This window comes from Scyliorhinus torazame, chromosome 5 (genome assembly GCF_047496885.1).
Source record: "Scyliorhinus torazame isolate Kashiwa2021f chromosome 5, sScyTor2.1, whole genome shotgun sequence".
NCBI classification, from domain to species: Eukaryota; Metazoa; Chordata; class Chondrichthyes; order Carcharhiniformes; family Scyliorhinidae; genus Scyliorhinus; species Scyliorhinus torazame.
Window position 1 is genome coordinate 112,372,207 of NC_092711.1, and position 16,053 is coordinate 112,388,259.

General features: G+C 49.9%; 1 protein-coding gene across 1 annotated transcript in view; it reads left to right on the forward strand.

Annotated features, from left to right (window-relative positions):
* Nucleotides 1-11,958: 11,958 nt before the first annotated feature.
* Nucleotides 11,959-16,053, forward strand: part of LOC140419452 (uncharacterized) — a 35,770-nt gene continuing 31,675 nt past the window's right edge. The window contains 1 exon segment of the mRNA XM_072503320.1: nucleotides 11,959-12,316. Coding sequence (XP_072359421.1) covers nucleotides 12,145-12,316 — 172 coding nt within the window. The 5' untranslated portion in view covers nucleotides 11,959-12,144.

Below are 16,053 nucleotides of genomic sequence, written 5' to 3' on the forward strand. Positions count from 1 at the left end.
ACACTCTCTCCCCACTTCCCCAACAAAGAGAGGGGGAGAGGCATTAGTCTCCCCACTTCCCCAGACAAAGAGAGGGGGTGGGGCATTAGTCAATCCACTGTCTCCCCACTTCCCCAACAGAGAGCGAGGGGGGCATTAGTTAACCCACTGTCTCCCCACTTCCCCAACAAAGAGAGGGGGAGGGGCATTAGTCAATCCACTGTCTCCCCACTTCCCCAGACAAAGAGAGGGGGAGGGGCATTAGTTAACCCACTGTCTCCCTACTTCCCCAACAGAGAGAGGGGGAGGGGCATTAGTCAATCCACTGTCTCCCCACTACCCCAAACAAAGATAGGGGGAGGGGCATTAGTTAACCCACTGTCTCCCCACCTCCCCAACTGAGAGAGGGGGAGGGGCATTAGTCAATCCACTGTCTCCCCACTTCCCCAACAGAGAGAGTGGGAGGGGCATTAGTTAACCCACTGCCCCCCCCCCCACTTCCCCAACAGAGAGAGGGAGAGAGGCATTAGTCAATCCACTGTCTCCCCACTTCCCCAACAGAGAGAGGGAGAGGTGCATTAGTTAACCCACTGTACCCCCCACTTCCCCAGCAGAGAGAGGGGGGCATTAGTTAATCCACTGTCTCCCCACTTCCCCAACAAAGAGAGGGGGAGGGGCATTAGTTAATCCACTGTCTCCCCACTTCCCCAACAAAGAGAGGGGGAGGGGCATTAGTTAATCCACCGTAACCCAATTCCATGACAAAGAGAGGAAGAGGGGCATTACTTAATGCACCGTGCCCCCACCTCCCCAGCAAAGAGAGGTGGAGGGGTATTAGTTAACACACTGTGCCCCCACTTCCCCAACAAAGAGACGGTGGGGGCTGAGTTAACCCACTGTACACATGCTTCCAACAATGAGTGGAGCGGCATTATTTAATCCACTGCACCCATACTTCCCCAACAAAGAGAGCAAAGGGGCAATACTGACCCATTTTACCTCCACATTCCCGACCAAAAGAGGAGGAAGGTGATGAGTGAACTCTCTGTATCTCCACCTCCAGCAGGGAGATCCCAAAGGCAATTTGCTGAGCTGACCAGAGAGAGGGAGATTATTAACTCAATATCTTCACAGTCTCCAAGCAGGGAGTTTGGAAGTAAACGGATCTCTAGACTAAGAACTCAGTTACTGACATTACAAGACGTCATGTAGCTTACTGGCTGAAGGGTTTAAAAGATCATCATGATAACGATGTATTTTTCAGCACCCTTGTTCCTCTTATCCATCTGCTAAAACCGATTCCCCAAAATCCAAATCCAGATGGTGATTGAATTCTCCCTGGGTTTTCAGTGTTCTTTCCTGAGGCACCTCCTTGTATTTTTGCATTCGGTCAATGATGTCAGCTTGCAACTCACAGAAAACACAGTTAGAAGCAGAAAGTTCAACATATTCTACATCGGTATCAATAATACCCACAACTGGAAAAGCTGCAGGCAGCTGATACAAACACACAGACAGATAAAGACACAGACACTACACACACATGCACACAGACCCAAACATACACACGCTTACACGTAGACACAAACACACACATAGACACACACATAGAAACACATGCATAAACATACACCCAGGCACAACGAACCACACATATTTTGACACAAAAACACACGCAAACGTGCGCAACAATTCACAAACATGCACATAAACACAAGAAAGCACATGTTTATACACACGCAGACACACGTGCACATACACACACAAATCCACACACAAGCGGCTACACAAATGTACACAAACAGACACATACAACCACATGTCCACACAGGTACACAAACATATGAAACGAGACAAGCAGGCGGACTGAATAATATGAAACACAAATGTAACCAATAACATGAACATTAGCACAATTTCACGATGACATAAATAATTCCACTCAAACAGAGACAATAATCCACACTAACACACTTATGGTCTCACGTGGACACATATTAGCAGACTCGTACGCACATTAACACGAACACACATGAATACACATGGAGTCATCAATACACAGCAATAGATAGTTATAAACAATCATCTACGCATAAATAGCACTGCTGCCTCACAGCACCAGAAACCCGGGTTCAATTCCAGCCTCGGGTGATTGTCGGTGTGGAGTTTACAGGTTCTCCCGTGTTTGTTCCTGTTTCCTCCGTGAGCTCCAGTTTCCTCTCACAGTCCAAAGATGTGCAGGTGAGGTGGATTGGTCATGCTATATTACCCCTTAGTGCCACAACGTTAGGTGGGGGTACGAGGTTCTGGAGATAGGGCAGGGGCATGCGTCCAGGTAGAGTGCTCTTTCGGAGGGTCGGTGCAGACTCAATGGGCCAAATGGCCTCGTTCGGCACAGTAGGGATTATACGATGATGATTCTATGATGAAATACACGCATCAACAAACACACAAACGCACTTATCCAGACACAAACATTAAGACACTGACATGCATGTTGAACGTATAAAGACACATTAACACTTTTATTACTGGGCAGGGAAGTATAAACTTATATTGACACAGGCATTAATATATAAACATAGACTTCAACAGACAAACACACACAATCAAACACTCATATTTACACATTGACAGAAGATAAACAAAGTTCACATACAGACGCTGACACACAAATACACAGATCAATACTCATTGACACATGAACACACACAATGACACTTATAAAGACATCGGGACACACGAATTTCGCATCTACACAGGCACAAAAGATAAAGAACAAACACAAACTTCAGGCAAGGGCGGCACGGTGTCATAGTGGTTAGCACTGCTGCCTCACAGCGCCAAGGACCTGGGTTGGATCCCACTCCTGTGTCTCTGTCCCAGTGGAGTTTGCACATTCTCCCCGTGACCCGTGGGTCTCACCACCGCAACCCAAAGATGTGCGGGGTAGGTGGATTGGCCACGCCAAATTGCCCCTTAATTGGAAAAATTAAGTAACACAGATCGATTTCTGAGTGTCACGAACGCAACAGTAGATATGCAATGAAAAATATTTTAAAGAATGAATTAGCAGCAGGAGAAAATGAAACGGGAATATTAAAAATATATCCTGGATTAATAAACAATCTAATTATATTTATTCGGCTCTATCCTCATAGATACCACAGACCACACCTGGACTGAAGACGATGAGGATGATAACGGGAACATCTGGACAACCGCTTCCACATTCATCACCCTGTTCTTTCTGAGCATTTCCTACAGCGCTGCAGTCACTCTGGTGAAGGTGAGAAGATTCAATCCACTCACACTTCAAACTGACAGAAGCCGTTTCAAAAATCAATAAATGTTTGATTGATTAAAAACTCTAACATCAATGTCCCCGATCATAAACATCTGCTTCATCATTTTCTCTCTCTTTTACAGATCAAGTGATCGGTTGACTTTCGGACGCTGTAGATTTTCCTCAGCTGTTTATTATGATCTGTGTGTGACACAAATACAATATCTCCTCTTGGTGACTCTAACAGTAAAATCCTCTCAGTTTATTATTCTGCATCTGTAACTGAGACAATCATCGACAGTATTTCTGTTTTCCGTTTAAAATGTACGAGATAATTTTGGCTGTAATGTCATTGTAGCTAATCATGCCCCTAAATGTTATGTCTAAATAAGTAACCTATCTCGTACCTTATTTACAACAGTTGCCTTCCCTTTATGTTGAGCTCCTGTTCTCTCTTTATGGTGTCTGTTACAGTTGTACATACATTTGGCAGCTCAGAGGGCATGTGTTCTGTTCTCACTGTGACGCTCAATCGTTATGTTCCCTTTTGTTAACTTCAGAATAAATTTTTGTGTAATATGTTCTCTGAAATGTTAATAAATATTGAATGAAAAATGAAGAAAGTAAGGCTTTGCTGAATTCCTTTCTCTCAGGTCCATCGGCACCGCTCCATTTCCCCGATTACAGTTTTCTCCCCTTTCCCAGACAGATATTTCTCACCAGTCCTATCTGGGATGTGTCTGAACTCAAGGCCCCTCAGCGAAAAAAACACTGCGCCACCAGGCGGCCCATCCGGGTTAAGACACCTTTAGCTTTGCCATGTTTTTGGTAAACTCCAGACAGAACGCCAGCTAAAGAATTCCACAGATTCACTACCCTCTGAGAAAAGAAATGTCTCCTCATCTCTGTCCTAAATTTGAGACCCCTTATGCTGAGATTATGCCCTCTGGTCCTAGAGTCTCTCACAAGAGGAAACAAGATGATTTTTCAGGCTGTGTAACTGGTTAAAGCTCTTTCCACAGTCAGTTCACTGGAACACTCTCACTCGGGTGTGTGTGTGTCTCGGGGCTTTTCCAGTCACACTGATGTTTCCACAGTCAGGTCACTGGAACACCCTCACTCAGGTGGGTGTGTGTCTCGGGGCTTTTCCAGTCACACTGATGTTTGAAATCTCTTCCCACAGTCAGAACAGACAAGCACATTGACAGTTTGTGATATTTACATCCTAATGAATTGAGTGACTGTCAGATCTCGATGTTATATTTGGCTCGAGTTGCCAGGCTGCCAATCCTCCCGTTCTAATGCCTGAAAAAGAAGTTTACAAAAATGACCACTGTAAGAATAGGATAGAAATTCACAACAGATCATTCTAGTTTCTATCGAACCTTCTTTCCTCTCTTGCTTTCCCCAAGCATGTGGTCCAGTCAAAATAAAAGACCAAAATCAGCGAGTCCCAACAAAAGTGTCACTGCCTGTGCGGAGTTTGCCCGTTCTCCCCGTGTCTGCGTGGGCTTCCTCCGGGTGCTCCGGTTTCCTCCCACAGTCCAAAGCTGCGCAGGTTCGGTGGATTGGCCATGCTAAATTGCCCTTACGTTAGATGGGGTTGCTGGGTTACAGGGATAGGGTGGAGGTGTGGGCTTAAGTAGGCTTAAGTAGGGTGCTCTTTCCAAGAGCCGTTGCAGACTCGATGGGCCAAATGGCCTCCTGCTGCACTGTAAATTCTATGATTGTACCTCTATGATTATTTTTTTTAAAAATATATATTTATTAAAGTTTTTCAACGCAATTTTTCTCCCTTACAAACAATAACCCCCCCCCCCCCCCGCCCCTCATAACAAAAAAAAAAACGAGAAATCGCGCAGAGCAAGATATATACATGGCAAAATGATATATTTACACAGCTTTGTACACTGGCCCTCACCCGTACATGCCAGTTTCCCCAACCCTTCATGTTATCTCTTTCTCATCCACCCTCCCAAGCAGTCCCCCCTTTCCCCCCTCCCAGGATGTCCCCTCCACCCCACCCCCCAAGGTTGCTGCTGCTGCTGACCGACCTTCCTCTAATGCTCCGCGAGAAAGTCTAGGAACGGTTGCCACTGCCTGTAGAACCCCTGCGCAGACCCTCTCAAGGCGAACTTAATCCTCTCCAACTTTATGAACCCAGCCATATCATTTATCCAGGACTCCAGGCTGGGGGTCTTCGCCGGTCTACTAGGGACGCAAACGCCAGAATGCCGGCCTCTTTCGCATCCTGCACTCCCGGTTCGTCCACTATTCCAAATATTGCTAGCCCCCAGCTTGGCTTGACACGGACTTTCACCACCTGAGATATTGCTCCCGCCACTCCTCTCCAGAAACCCTCCAGTGCCGGGCATGACCAAAACATATGGACATGGTTCGCCGGGCTCCCTGAGCACCTTCCACATCTGTCCTCTACCCCAAAGAACCTACTCAACCTCGCCCCCGTCAAGTGCGCTCTGTGGACCACCTTAAATTGTATCAGGCTGAGCCTGGCATACGAGGAGGAGGAATTAACCCTACCTAGGGCATCAGCCCACAGAACTTCCTCGATCTCCTCCCCCAGCTCCTCCTCCCATTTACCCTTCAACTCTTCTACCAGCGCTTCACCCTCTTCTTTCAACTCCTGGTGTATTTCCGACACCTTGCCCTCCCCGACCCATACACCCGAGATCACCCTATCTTGAACTTCTTGTGCCGGGAGCAACGGGAATTCCCTCACCTGTCGCCTCGCAAAAGCCCTCACCTGCATATATCTAAAGGCATTTCCCGGGGGTAACTCGATCTTCTCCTCCAGTGCCCCTAGGCTTGCAAACGTCCCGTCGATGAACAGGTCCCCCATTCTTCCAATCCCCGCCTGATGCCAGCTCTGGAACCCCCCGTCCATCTTCCCCGGGACAAACTGGTGGTTACCCCTGATCGGGGACCACACCGATGCTCCCATTGCACCCCGGTGCCGTCTCCACTGGCCCCAGATCCTTAGCGTTGCCACCACCACCGGGAGAGCGGCAGCGGTGCCGTCACCAACGCCCCCAGGCTCATTCCTTTACACGGCGCCATCTCCATCCTCTTCCATGCCGCCCCCTCTCCCTCCATAACCCACTTGCGGATCATCGCCACATTTGCTGCCCAGTAGTAGCTCCTCAGGTTTGGCAGTGCCATCCCTCCTCGGTCCCTACTGCGTTCCAGGAACACTCTCCTTACTCTCGGGGTCTTATTCGCCCACACAAACCCCATAATACTCCTGCCTACTGTCTTAAAAAAGGCCTTAGTGATCACGATGGGAAGGCACTGAAACACAATCAGAAACCTCGGAAGGACCACTATTTTGACCGACTGCACTCTACCCGCCAGCGAGAGCGGTAACATGTCCCATCTTTTGAAATCCTCCTCCATTTGCTCCACCAACCTCGTCAGATTCAGTTTATGTAGGGGCCCCCAACTCCTGGCTATCTGGATCCCCAGATACAGAAAGCTCCCCTCCGCCCTCCTCAGCAGTAGGTCCCCTATCCCTCTTTCTTGGTCCACCGCCTGTAATACAAAGAGTTCACTCTTCCCTACATTGAGCTTATAGCCCTAAAACTCCCCAAACTCCCTTAGAGTCTGCATGATCTCCACCATCCCCTCCATTGGATTCGCCACGTACAGCAACAGGTCATCCGCATATAGCAACACCCGATGCTCTTCTCCCCCTCGGACCACCCCCCTCCATTTATTAGACTCCCTCAATGACATGGCCAATGATTTGATCGCCAATGCGAACAACAGGGGGGACAGGGGGCACCCCTGCCTCATCTCTCGGTACAGTCAAAAGTACTCTGACCTCCGCCGGTTCATCACTACACTCGCCAGCGGGGCTCTTTAAAGGAGCTTAACCAAATTGATAAACCCTACCCCGAACCCAAACCTACGCAGCACCTCCCAGAGGTCCTCCCACTCTACTCGGTCAAAGGCCTTCTCCGCGTACACAGCTGCCACTATCTCCGCCTCTCCCTCCACCGATGGCATCATTATCACGTTTAAGATCCGCCGCACATTTGTGTTTAGTTGCCTGCCCTTTACAAATCCCGTCTGGTCCTCGTGGATTACCCCCGGGACACAGGCCTGGATCCTCGTGGCCAGCACTTTTGCCAGCAACATTGCACCCACATTGAGGAGCGAGGTCGGCCTGTATGATCCACATTGCAGTGGGTCCTTGTCCCGCTTTAGGATCAAAGAAATTGTCGCTTCCGACATTGTCGGGGGCAGGGTCCCCTCCTCTCTTGCCTCATTAAAGGTCCTCACCAGTAGCGGGGCCAACAGGTCTGCGTACTTCCTGTAGAACTCCACCGGGAATCCATCCGGTCCCGGGGCCTTCCCCGCCTGCATGCTCCCCAAACCCTTGCTCAGCTTCTCCAACCCAATTAGTGCCCCCAAACCAGCCACCTCTTGCTCCTCCACCCTCGGGAATCTCAGCTGATCTGGGAATCATCTCATCCCCTCTTCCCCCGCTGGGGGCTGGGATCTGTACAGCTCTTCATAAAAGGCCTTGAATACCTCGTTTATTTTCATCGCACTCCGAACCGTGGCTCCCCTTCCATCTTTGACTCCCGCTATTTCCCTCACTGCCATCCTCTTACGGAGCTGGTGTGCCAGCATCCGACTAGCCTTTTCCCCATACTCGTAGGTCGCCCCCTGCGCTTTCCTCCACTGTGCCTCCGCCTTCCCTGTGGTCAACAGGTCAAACTCCGTCTGGAGCCTTCGTCTTTCCCCAAGCAATCTTTCCTCCGGGGCGTCTGCGTATCTCCTGTCCACTCTCGAAGTCTCCCCCACTAACCTCTCCCTTTCCATACCCTCTGTCTTCTCCCTATGAGCCCTAATGGAAATGAGCTCTCCCCTGATCACCGCCTTCAACGCCTCCCATACCACCCCCACCCGCACCTCCCCATTGTCGTTGGCCTCCAAGTACCTTTCGATACACCCCCTCACCTTCCCACACACCACCTCGTCCGCCAGCAGTCCCACATCCAGCCGCCACAACGGGTGTTGGTCCCTCTCCTCTCCCAGCTCCAGTTCTACCCAGTGCGGGGCATGGTCCGAAACGGCTATAGCCGAATACTCCGTCCCCTCCACCCTCGGGATGAGCACCCTACCCAGAGCAAAGAAATCTATCCAAGAGTAGGCTTTGTGTACATGGGAGAAGAAAGAAAATTCCCTGGCCTGCGGCCTTGCAAACCGCCATGGGTCCACTCGCCCCATCTGATTTATAAACCCCCTAAGTACCTTGGCCGCCGCCGGCCTCTTTCCAGTCCTTGATTTGGAGCGGTCCAGTGCTGGATCCAACACTGTATTGAAGTCCCCTCCCATTATCAGGCCTCCTATCTCCAGGTCCGGAATGCGCCCCAACATGCGCTTCATGAATCCTGTATCATCCCAGTTCGGGGCGTATACGTTTACCAACACCACCCACGTCCCTTGCAGCCTACCGCTCACCATTACATATCGCCCTCCATTGTCTGCTACAATAGCGTTGGCCTCAAATGACACCCGATTTCCCACCAATATTGCCACCGCTCTATTCTTTGCGTCCAGTCCCGAGTGGAATACCTGTCCTACCCATCCCTTTCTTAGCCTGACCTGGTCCGCCACCTTCAGGTGTGTCTCTTGGAGCATGGCCACGTCCGCCTTCAGTCCCTTTAAGTGCGCGAACACTCGAGCCCTCTTCACCGGCCCATTCAATCCCCTCACATTCCACGTTATCAGCCGGATTGGAGGGGCTCTCACCCCCCATCCCCCCCCCTGCCCCCCACGCCCGCTGACTAGCCATCTCCTTTTCTGGGCCAGTCCCGTGTCCACGCCTCCCTCACCCTCCAGTCCCCCAGAGGGGGGACCCCCGTCCCGACCACCTCTTCTGTGTCCCATTCCCTTTCGGCCAGTGCAGCAGCAACCCTTCCCCCCCCCCTTTCCCGCCTCCCGCTAGACCCCTGTCTAGCTTTTTTGCTCCCACCATGTCACTCCCGTAAGTCAGCTGACGCCTGCTGACACCGGCTTCCCCCGCCGTCCCATTGACCTCCCCGCGTGGGAGTCTCCCAATCCATATGCATTCCTTCGTTCCCCTTCCCGCCTTTCCAAAGCCCGCTCCGCCCCCTCTGGCGCAGCTCCTGTCGCGGCCTTGTCTCTCTCCCCCAGCCGATGTAACATTTCCTGCGCGTGATTGACCTCTCTTTACAACAACCATCACACATCAAACCCCAAAACATCCCCCCCCCCCCCCCCCCCCCCCCCCACCATCACAAACCCTCAGTTAGAGTCCAACTTTTCGGCTTGTACAAAGGTCCACGCCTCTTCAGGCGTTTCGAAGTAATAGTGTTGGCCCTTGTATCTGACCCACAGTCGCGCTGGCTGCAGCATTCCGAATTTCACTTCTTTCCGGTACAACACCGCTTTGGCCCGGTTAAAATCCGCTCTCCGCTTTGCAACCTCCGTGCTCCAGTCCGGGTATATTCGGATCTCTGCATTGTCCCACTTACTGCTCCGCTCCTTCTTGGCCCATCTCAGGACCCACTCTCTGTCCGTGAACCAGTGGACCCTCACTACCATCGCCCTTGGCAGCTCATTTGCCTGGGGCTTCTTCGCCAGTACCCGATGTGCCCCGTCCATCTCCAGCGGCCTCGAAGGAGCCTTCATGCCCATCATCGCCTCGAGCATCATGCTCGCGTATGCCCGGCATCAGCCTCCTCCACTCCCTCAGGGAGACCCAGGATTCACAGATTCTTTCTCCTCGACCTGTTTTCCAGGTCTTCGAGTCTTCCCGTCCACCTCTTGTGTAGCGCCTCGTTCTGCTCCACTCTAACCGCCAGGCCCACGAGCTCATCCTCATTCTGACTGACTCTTTTCTGTACCTCCTGGATCTTAGCTTCGTGGGCCTTCTGGGTGATCCCAAGCCCTTCAATTGCCAAAAGCATAGGCGCCAACATCTCCTTGCGCATCTCCTCGCGCTGCTCCTCGAAGCAGCGCTTGATGAACTCCTGCAGCTCCCCTTTGTCCCTGGCCGCCGCCATTTTGTTTTCTGCCCCTCGCTTCTCCCATTGCTCCAGTGCCGCTCCTTTGGCCGTTACACTTCTGGTTCGTTTCATAGAAGTTGGAGGGGGACCTCTCTCTTCCCTTCCCCACGGGCTGCGTCAAATAAAAAAAATAATAAAAAAAGGTTCCGTTGGGGCTCCTCTAACGAGCCCGAAAGTCCGTGGTAGCAGGAGCTGCCGAATCGTGCGGCTTAGCTCCGCATAGCCGCAACCAGAAGTCGAGAGGGAATCCTTTTGGCAGTGTTCGCTTCACCAGTCTGCCCCAAAAAGTCTATGGAAACTCCTGAAAAAGGTCTGGGAGTCCATCCAGGCGGGAGCTGCCGAATGAGCGACCTACTCCTCCATGGCCGCCACCGGAAGCCTCGTCCCTGCTTCTTCAATGGCCTTGGTAGATCTTTTCACAGTTGTTCCCTCTGCTGCTAGAATTCACCTTTGATAGAGTCAAGTCTGATTGCAGCTTTAAGCTTGCCCTTCCCCCGCCTGCATGCTGGAAGAGGCCCTGTTTATCCTGTTGCAGCCAAATCTTTTACTGTTTCTGCCGGGTCTGGTAGCTAAAAGACATAACATTCCTGGGGGACACTGTCAGGGGAATGCTGCAGTCTTCTTGCCACACCGGGAAATGTCAAACAAATGCCGTGGGGCCCTGTTAAAGAGCCCAAAAGCCCGTTCCAAGCGGGAGCTACCGAATATGCAACCTAGCTCTGCATAGCCGCACCCGGAAGTCGTACCTCTATGATTATTGAGCATGATGTGGAGATGGCGGCGTTGGACGAGGGTGAGCACAGGACGAAGGCTTACAACACCAGGTTAAAGTTCAACATGAAGAAACTGAGGAAGGAGCAGTGCTCCGAAAGCTAGTGTTTGAAACAAACATGTTGGACATTAACCTGTGATTATTGAACAATCAGCGAGTCAGCCTGAAATCTGCCTCAGAATGCCCGGGTGATTGATGGCAGCTCCGGACCAATAGGAAGAGGAGGGGGGGGGGGGGCTGGAGGACCCACCAGGAGAAGCAAGCCTTCCAACCAATCGGAGTGAATGAGGGGCGGGGCCCACTGTGATTGAAGCATGCGCAGTGTGGGTAATGGCGAAGGAGATGGACGGCTTTTTCAGATCGGAAATTGGTAAGAGGCGATAAACAATATGGAGGGAGCGAGAGATCGCGGGGGTGGGCGGAAACGTTGCGTAAAGCTGTTGAAATCGCCAACCTCGGAAAAGTTTACGGGACCCCGTTTGTACCGAGCGGAGCTGTAGCTCCTCATCTTCGGCTCGGGTTAACGGCCGCCATCTTTATTGGATGTGAATCGAGGCGCATGCGCGGTTGTCGTCTTTGTCGGGGGGCGATGTTTCAATGAGTGGGCGGAACTTGTTCCCCATTGGTCAGAATGGAGACAACTTGTCCATCAAACTGGATTAGTCTTTGAGTCCCAATGTCTTATTGATGATGCAAAGCGGTGGCAGAGATGGAAAGGAAAGGAAGCAAATCCTGCTCTCCGGATTTCACTGTCTTATTAGACATCCTGCCCATGTGTCCAAAGCTCTGCGACTCTGTTCAGTCACATGAAGACCCAGGGCAGAAACTCACAACCCTGAGTAGACGTCACCCTCAAATCGAGGGACTGCTGATGACAAGAGCGTCAGTGTGCAGCGGGGGCCATGAGTGGTCAACCTGGACCCATAAGCAGGAGGAGAGAATGGTGTGAATTTCTATCCTGGACTGACGGTGATTAATTTTGGAAACTCCTTTTACAGGGGATTAGTAGAGGAGGATTTACACACAGCAAATTCAAACCAGGAGAAATGTTTATCTTTCCTGAATTTCATTTCTGGCCTGACAGTGATACCTTTGGAAACCTCTTTCACAGGGGCTTAGAAAGAGATTCGCAGACAAGAAACCCACAACCAATCCTCACATCAAATTCTAACACCACAGTTCGAGTTGCCAGGACCTGGAGATTATCGACCTTTGTGTGTAAGCATTGAGTTCCATATCATTATCACTCACTGTATAAAATGCCTACCTCCTATCTCCCCTGTAGATCTTGTTCACAATCTTAAATCTATGTTTCGTAATCATTTTACAATCTACTGATGGGAGCAGTTTTAAAAAATCTTTTGCTGGGTTTGCTGTTGTTTCTGGTGCCTGGGTCAATGCTGGGTGGTCTGTCTGGTTTCATTCCTTTTTCATGTTTTTGTTGTGGTTGAATCAGCTTGGACCAGTCCATTTAGGATCCAGAACACAATTGAAGTCTCCAAGAATCAATTGATCTGTATCCAGGATGGATTCCAACAATCTTTTTACAAATGTTTCTATGAGATCCCCTCATTAAAAAAAAAAGATAGAGAAGCAGAATTGGGCCATTCAGCCCATCGAGTTTTCGAGTTTGCTCTGCCATTCGATCATGGCCAATATATTTCTCATCCCCATTCATCTTGTATTGTAGCTCTCTTGAAATAAATGCGAACATTGCATTTGCCTTTCTAACGGCCAACTTTCCTTTATTGGCCCAATGTTACGAATCGTAATCAGTTCGCAAAGCATAATTTATATGAAGAATATCAATTTCAATGGCGGGTTTATTACACAACATGCATAGCAGCTCAGAATGTGCTCTCTCCATATGACAGAAGTTCCTCGCACATGCGCAGAGTCCGGCTGTGACTGGAGCATGCGGCGTTCGGGCTGTGATCGGCGCATGCACAGTTCAGGTTGACGCTGACGGTGCAAGGAGCGGGAAAGAAACAATCGAGCGACTTTCAGGATTGGAGCCGGTAGGTGACTGGGGAGCAATTGAAGCTGCGGAGTGAGCCGGGAGGTTTCATAAATACCCCGTGGAGGCTTCAACACCCGGGGAAAATGTTAACGGTCCCGTCTTAAACAGCACCGAACAGAGTGAGAGCTGAGCGGTGACAGGCCCGGGTTACTGGCCGCCACCTTTACAGAGGACAATGCGCCGCAGGGAAGGGGCTGGTTTAGCACAGTGGGCTAAGACAGCTGGCTTGTAATGAAGAACAAGACCAGCAGTGCGGGTTCTATTGCCGTTCCAGCCTCCCCGAACAGGTGCCGAAATGTGGCAACTAGAGGCTTTTCACAGGGACTTCATTGAAGCCTACTTGTGACAATAAGTGATTAATATTATTATTGTGCGCTGCGAGCCTAGACTGGATGCCAACTCTCCGAGATTGACTGACTGGAGTCTCCAGGATTTTATTTTATTCATTTGTGGGAGTCACTGGCTGGGCCAACATTTATTGCCCATCCCTAATTTTCCTCAAACTGAGTGGCTTGCTCGGCCATCTCGGAGGGCATTTAAAGAGTCAACCACATTGCTGTGGTTTGGAATCGTGTCGGCCAGTCCAGGTAAGGATGGCAGATTTTCTTTTCTATTCATTCACGGGATGTGGGTGTCGCTGGCTGGGCCGGCATTCACTGCCCAGCACTAATTGCCCTTGAACTGAGGGCATCTCAGGGCATTTTAAGGGTCAACCAGCTGACTGTGGATCTGGAATCACCTGTAGGCCAGACCAGGTAAGATAAGAAGATTTCCTTCACTGAAGGACATGAGTGAACCAGATGGGTCTTTGCAACAATCGACAATGGTTTCATGGTCATCAGTAGACTTTCAATGAATTCAAATTTTACCTTCTGCCTTGGTGAGATTCATACCTGGGTGTCTGGAAAATCATTGGGACAGTACAAAATATTTTTGTGACTCTGGAACATGATGAGGAGAGTAAAAATATTAATTTTGGGTCGCTGGAAAATCATTTGGACAGTAAAAAAGATTTTTGAACAATTCTCTTAAGTAGATATAAAAACATTGAAAATGGGATGAAGGTTGATTGACTGACAGTCAATCACTGTCCTTTTAAAAATAAATTTAGAGTGCCCAATTAATTTTTTCCAATTAAGGGGCAAGTTAGCGTGTCCAATGCACCTAACGTGCACATCTTTGGGTTGTGGGGGTGAAACCCACACAAACACGGGGAGAATGTGCAAACTCCACACGGGCAGTGACCCAGAGCCGCGATCGAACCTGGGACCTCGGCGCCGTGAGACAGCAGTGCTGCCCTAGTCAAACACTGTCCTGTGAGGTAATGAGTCCTTTTGCTTCCCAATTGGCCGAGGAAGGCAGTGTGTCACAAGGATGGATGTGTCGACCGATTAATGGCTGGAGGATGGGGGTCAGGTCATGTGATCAAACCTCCAGGAATACATTTAATTAAAGTTGGCGAGGAGAGAGTGTTGTGAATTTCTATCCTAAACTGACAGTGAGGTATCTGTAAATTTACAGGACACTGGATGTGGAGATTTAACAGACGAGAATCTCATACCAAAGTCACATTGCAATCTGACAGAGTCACTTGATTCATTAGAACCTGAATATCAGCAGCATCTGGGTGTGGAAGGTAAAAGGTTTTTCTGTTCTGTATGTGAGGGAAGATTTCAGGTCTCAGTGTGACTGGAAAAGCCCCGAGATTCACAAACCCTGGTTAGACCAAACCTGGAGAACTGTGTTCAGTTCTGGACAACAAACCTGAGGAAGGATAGAATGGCCTCGGAGGGAGTGTAGCACAGACTTACCTGAGTGATATCTGAACCCCCGGGGTTAGTTTACAAGGCGAGATTAGACACAAGTGTCAGAGTCAGCTGGCAGCACGGTGGCATAGTGGTTAGTACTGCTGCCTCACAGCACCGATGTCCCAGATTCGATCCCGGCTCTGGGTCACTGTCCGTGTGGAGTTTTCACATTCTCCCCGTGTTTGCGTGGGTTTCGCACCCACAACTTAAAGATGTGCAGGCGAGGTGGATTGACCACGCTAAATTGCTCCTTAATTGGAAAAAATGAACTGAGTACTCTAAATTTGTTTTAAAATATTTTTTTTTACAATAAGGGGCAGAGAAGGGCATTCAGTCCATGCTCGCTCTCTAATCGGCACAGTGGTTAGCACTGTTGCTTCACAGCACCAGGGACCCCGGTTCTATTCCTGGCTTGGGACACTGTCTGCGGAATCTGCACATTCTCCCCCGTGTCTGTGTGGGTTTCCTCCGGGTGCTGCGGTTTCCTCCCACAAGTCCCGAAAGACGTGCTTGTTAGGTGAATTGGACATTCTGAATTCTCGTTCAGTGCACCCGAACAGGTGCCGGAGTGTGACGACTTGGGGATTTTCACAGTAACTTCATTGCAGTGTTAATGTAAGCCTACTTGTGACACTAATAAAGATTATTATTATTAACTGAAGCAATCCAGAGTCACTCTCCTGCTCTGTCTCTGTATCCGCACAGCTTTATTTCTCTCAGGTTTCTATCCAGTTTTTAAAAAACAATCATTTATTGTGTCTATTTCCAAACTCCATCATCGGCAGCAAGTTTAAGGTCATTGCCACTGGCTGTGTAAAAACATTCTTCCTCATACCTCCTGGACCATTTACAAGCATAGACACGGAGCAACGTAGAGAATAGGAGCAGGAGGAGACCATTTGGCCCTTCGAGCCTGCGCCACCATTCATTACGATCAGAACTGATTAGGCTCAATAGCCTAATCCCGCTTTCCCCCATATCCTTTGATCCCCTTCATCCTTAGTGCTGAATCTAACTGCTTCTTGAAAACATGCAGTGTTTTGGCCTTAATTAGTTCCTGTGGCGATGAATTCCATCGGCTCACCACTCTCTGGGGGAAGACATTTCTCCTGATCTCTGTCGGAAGT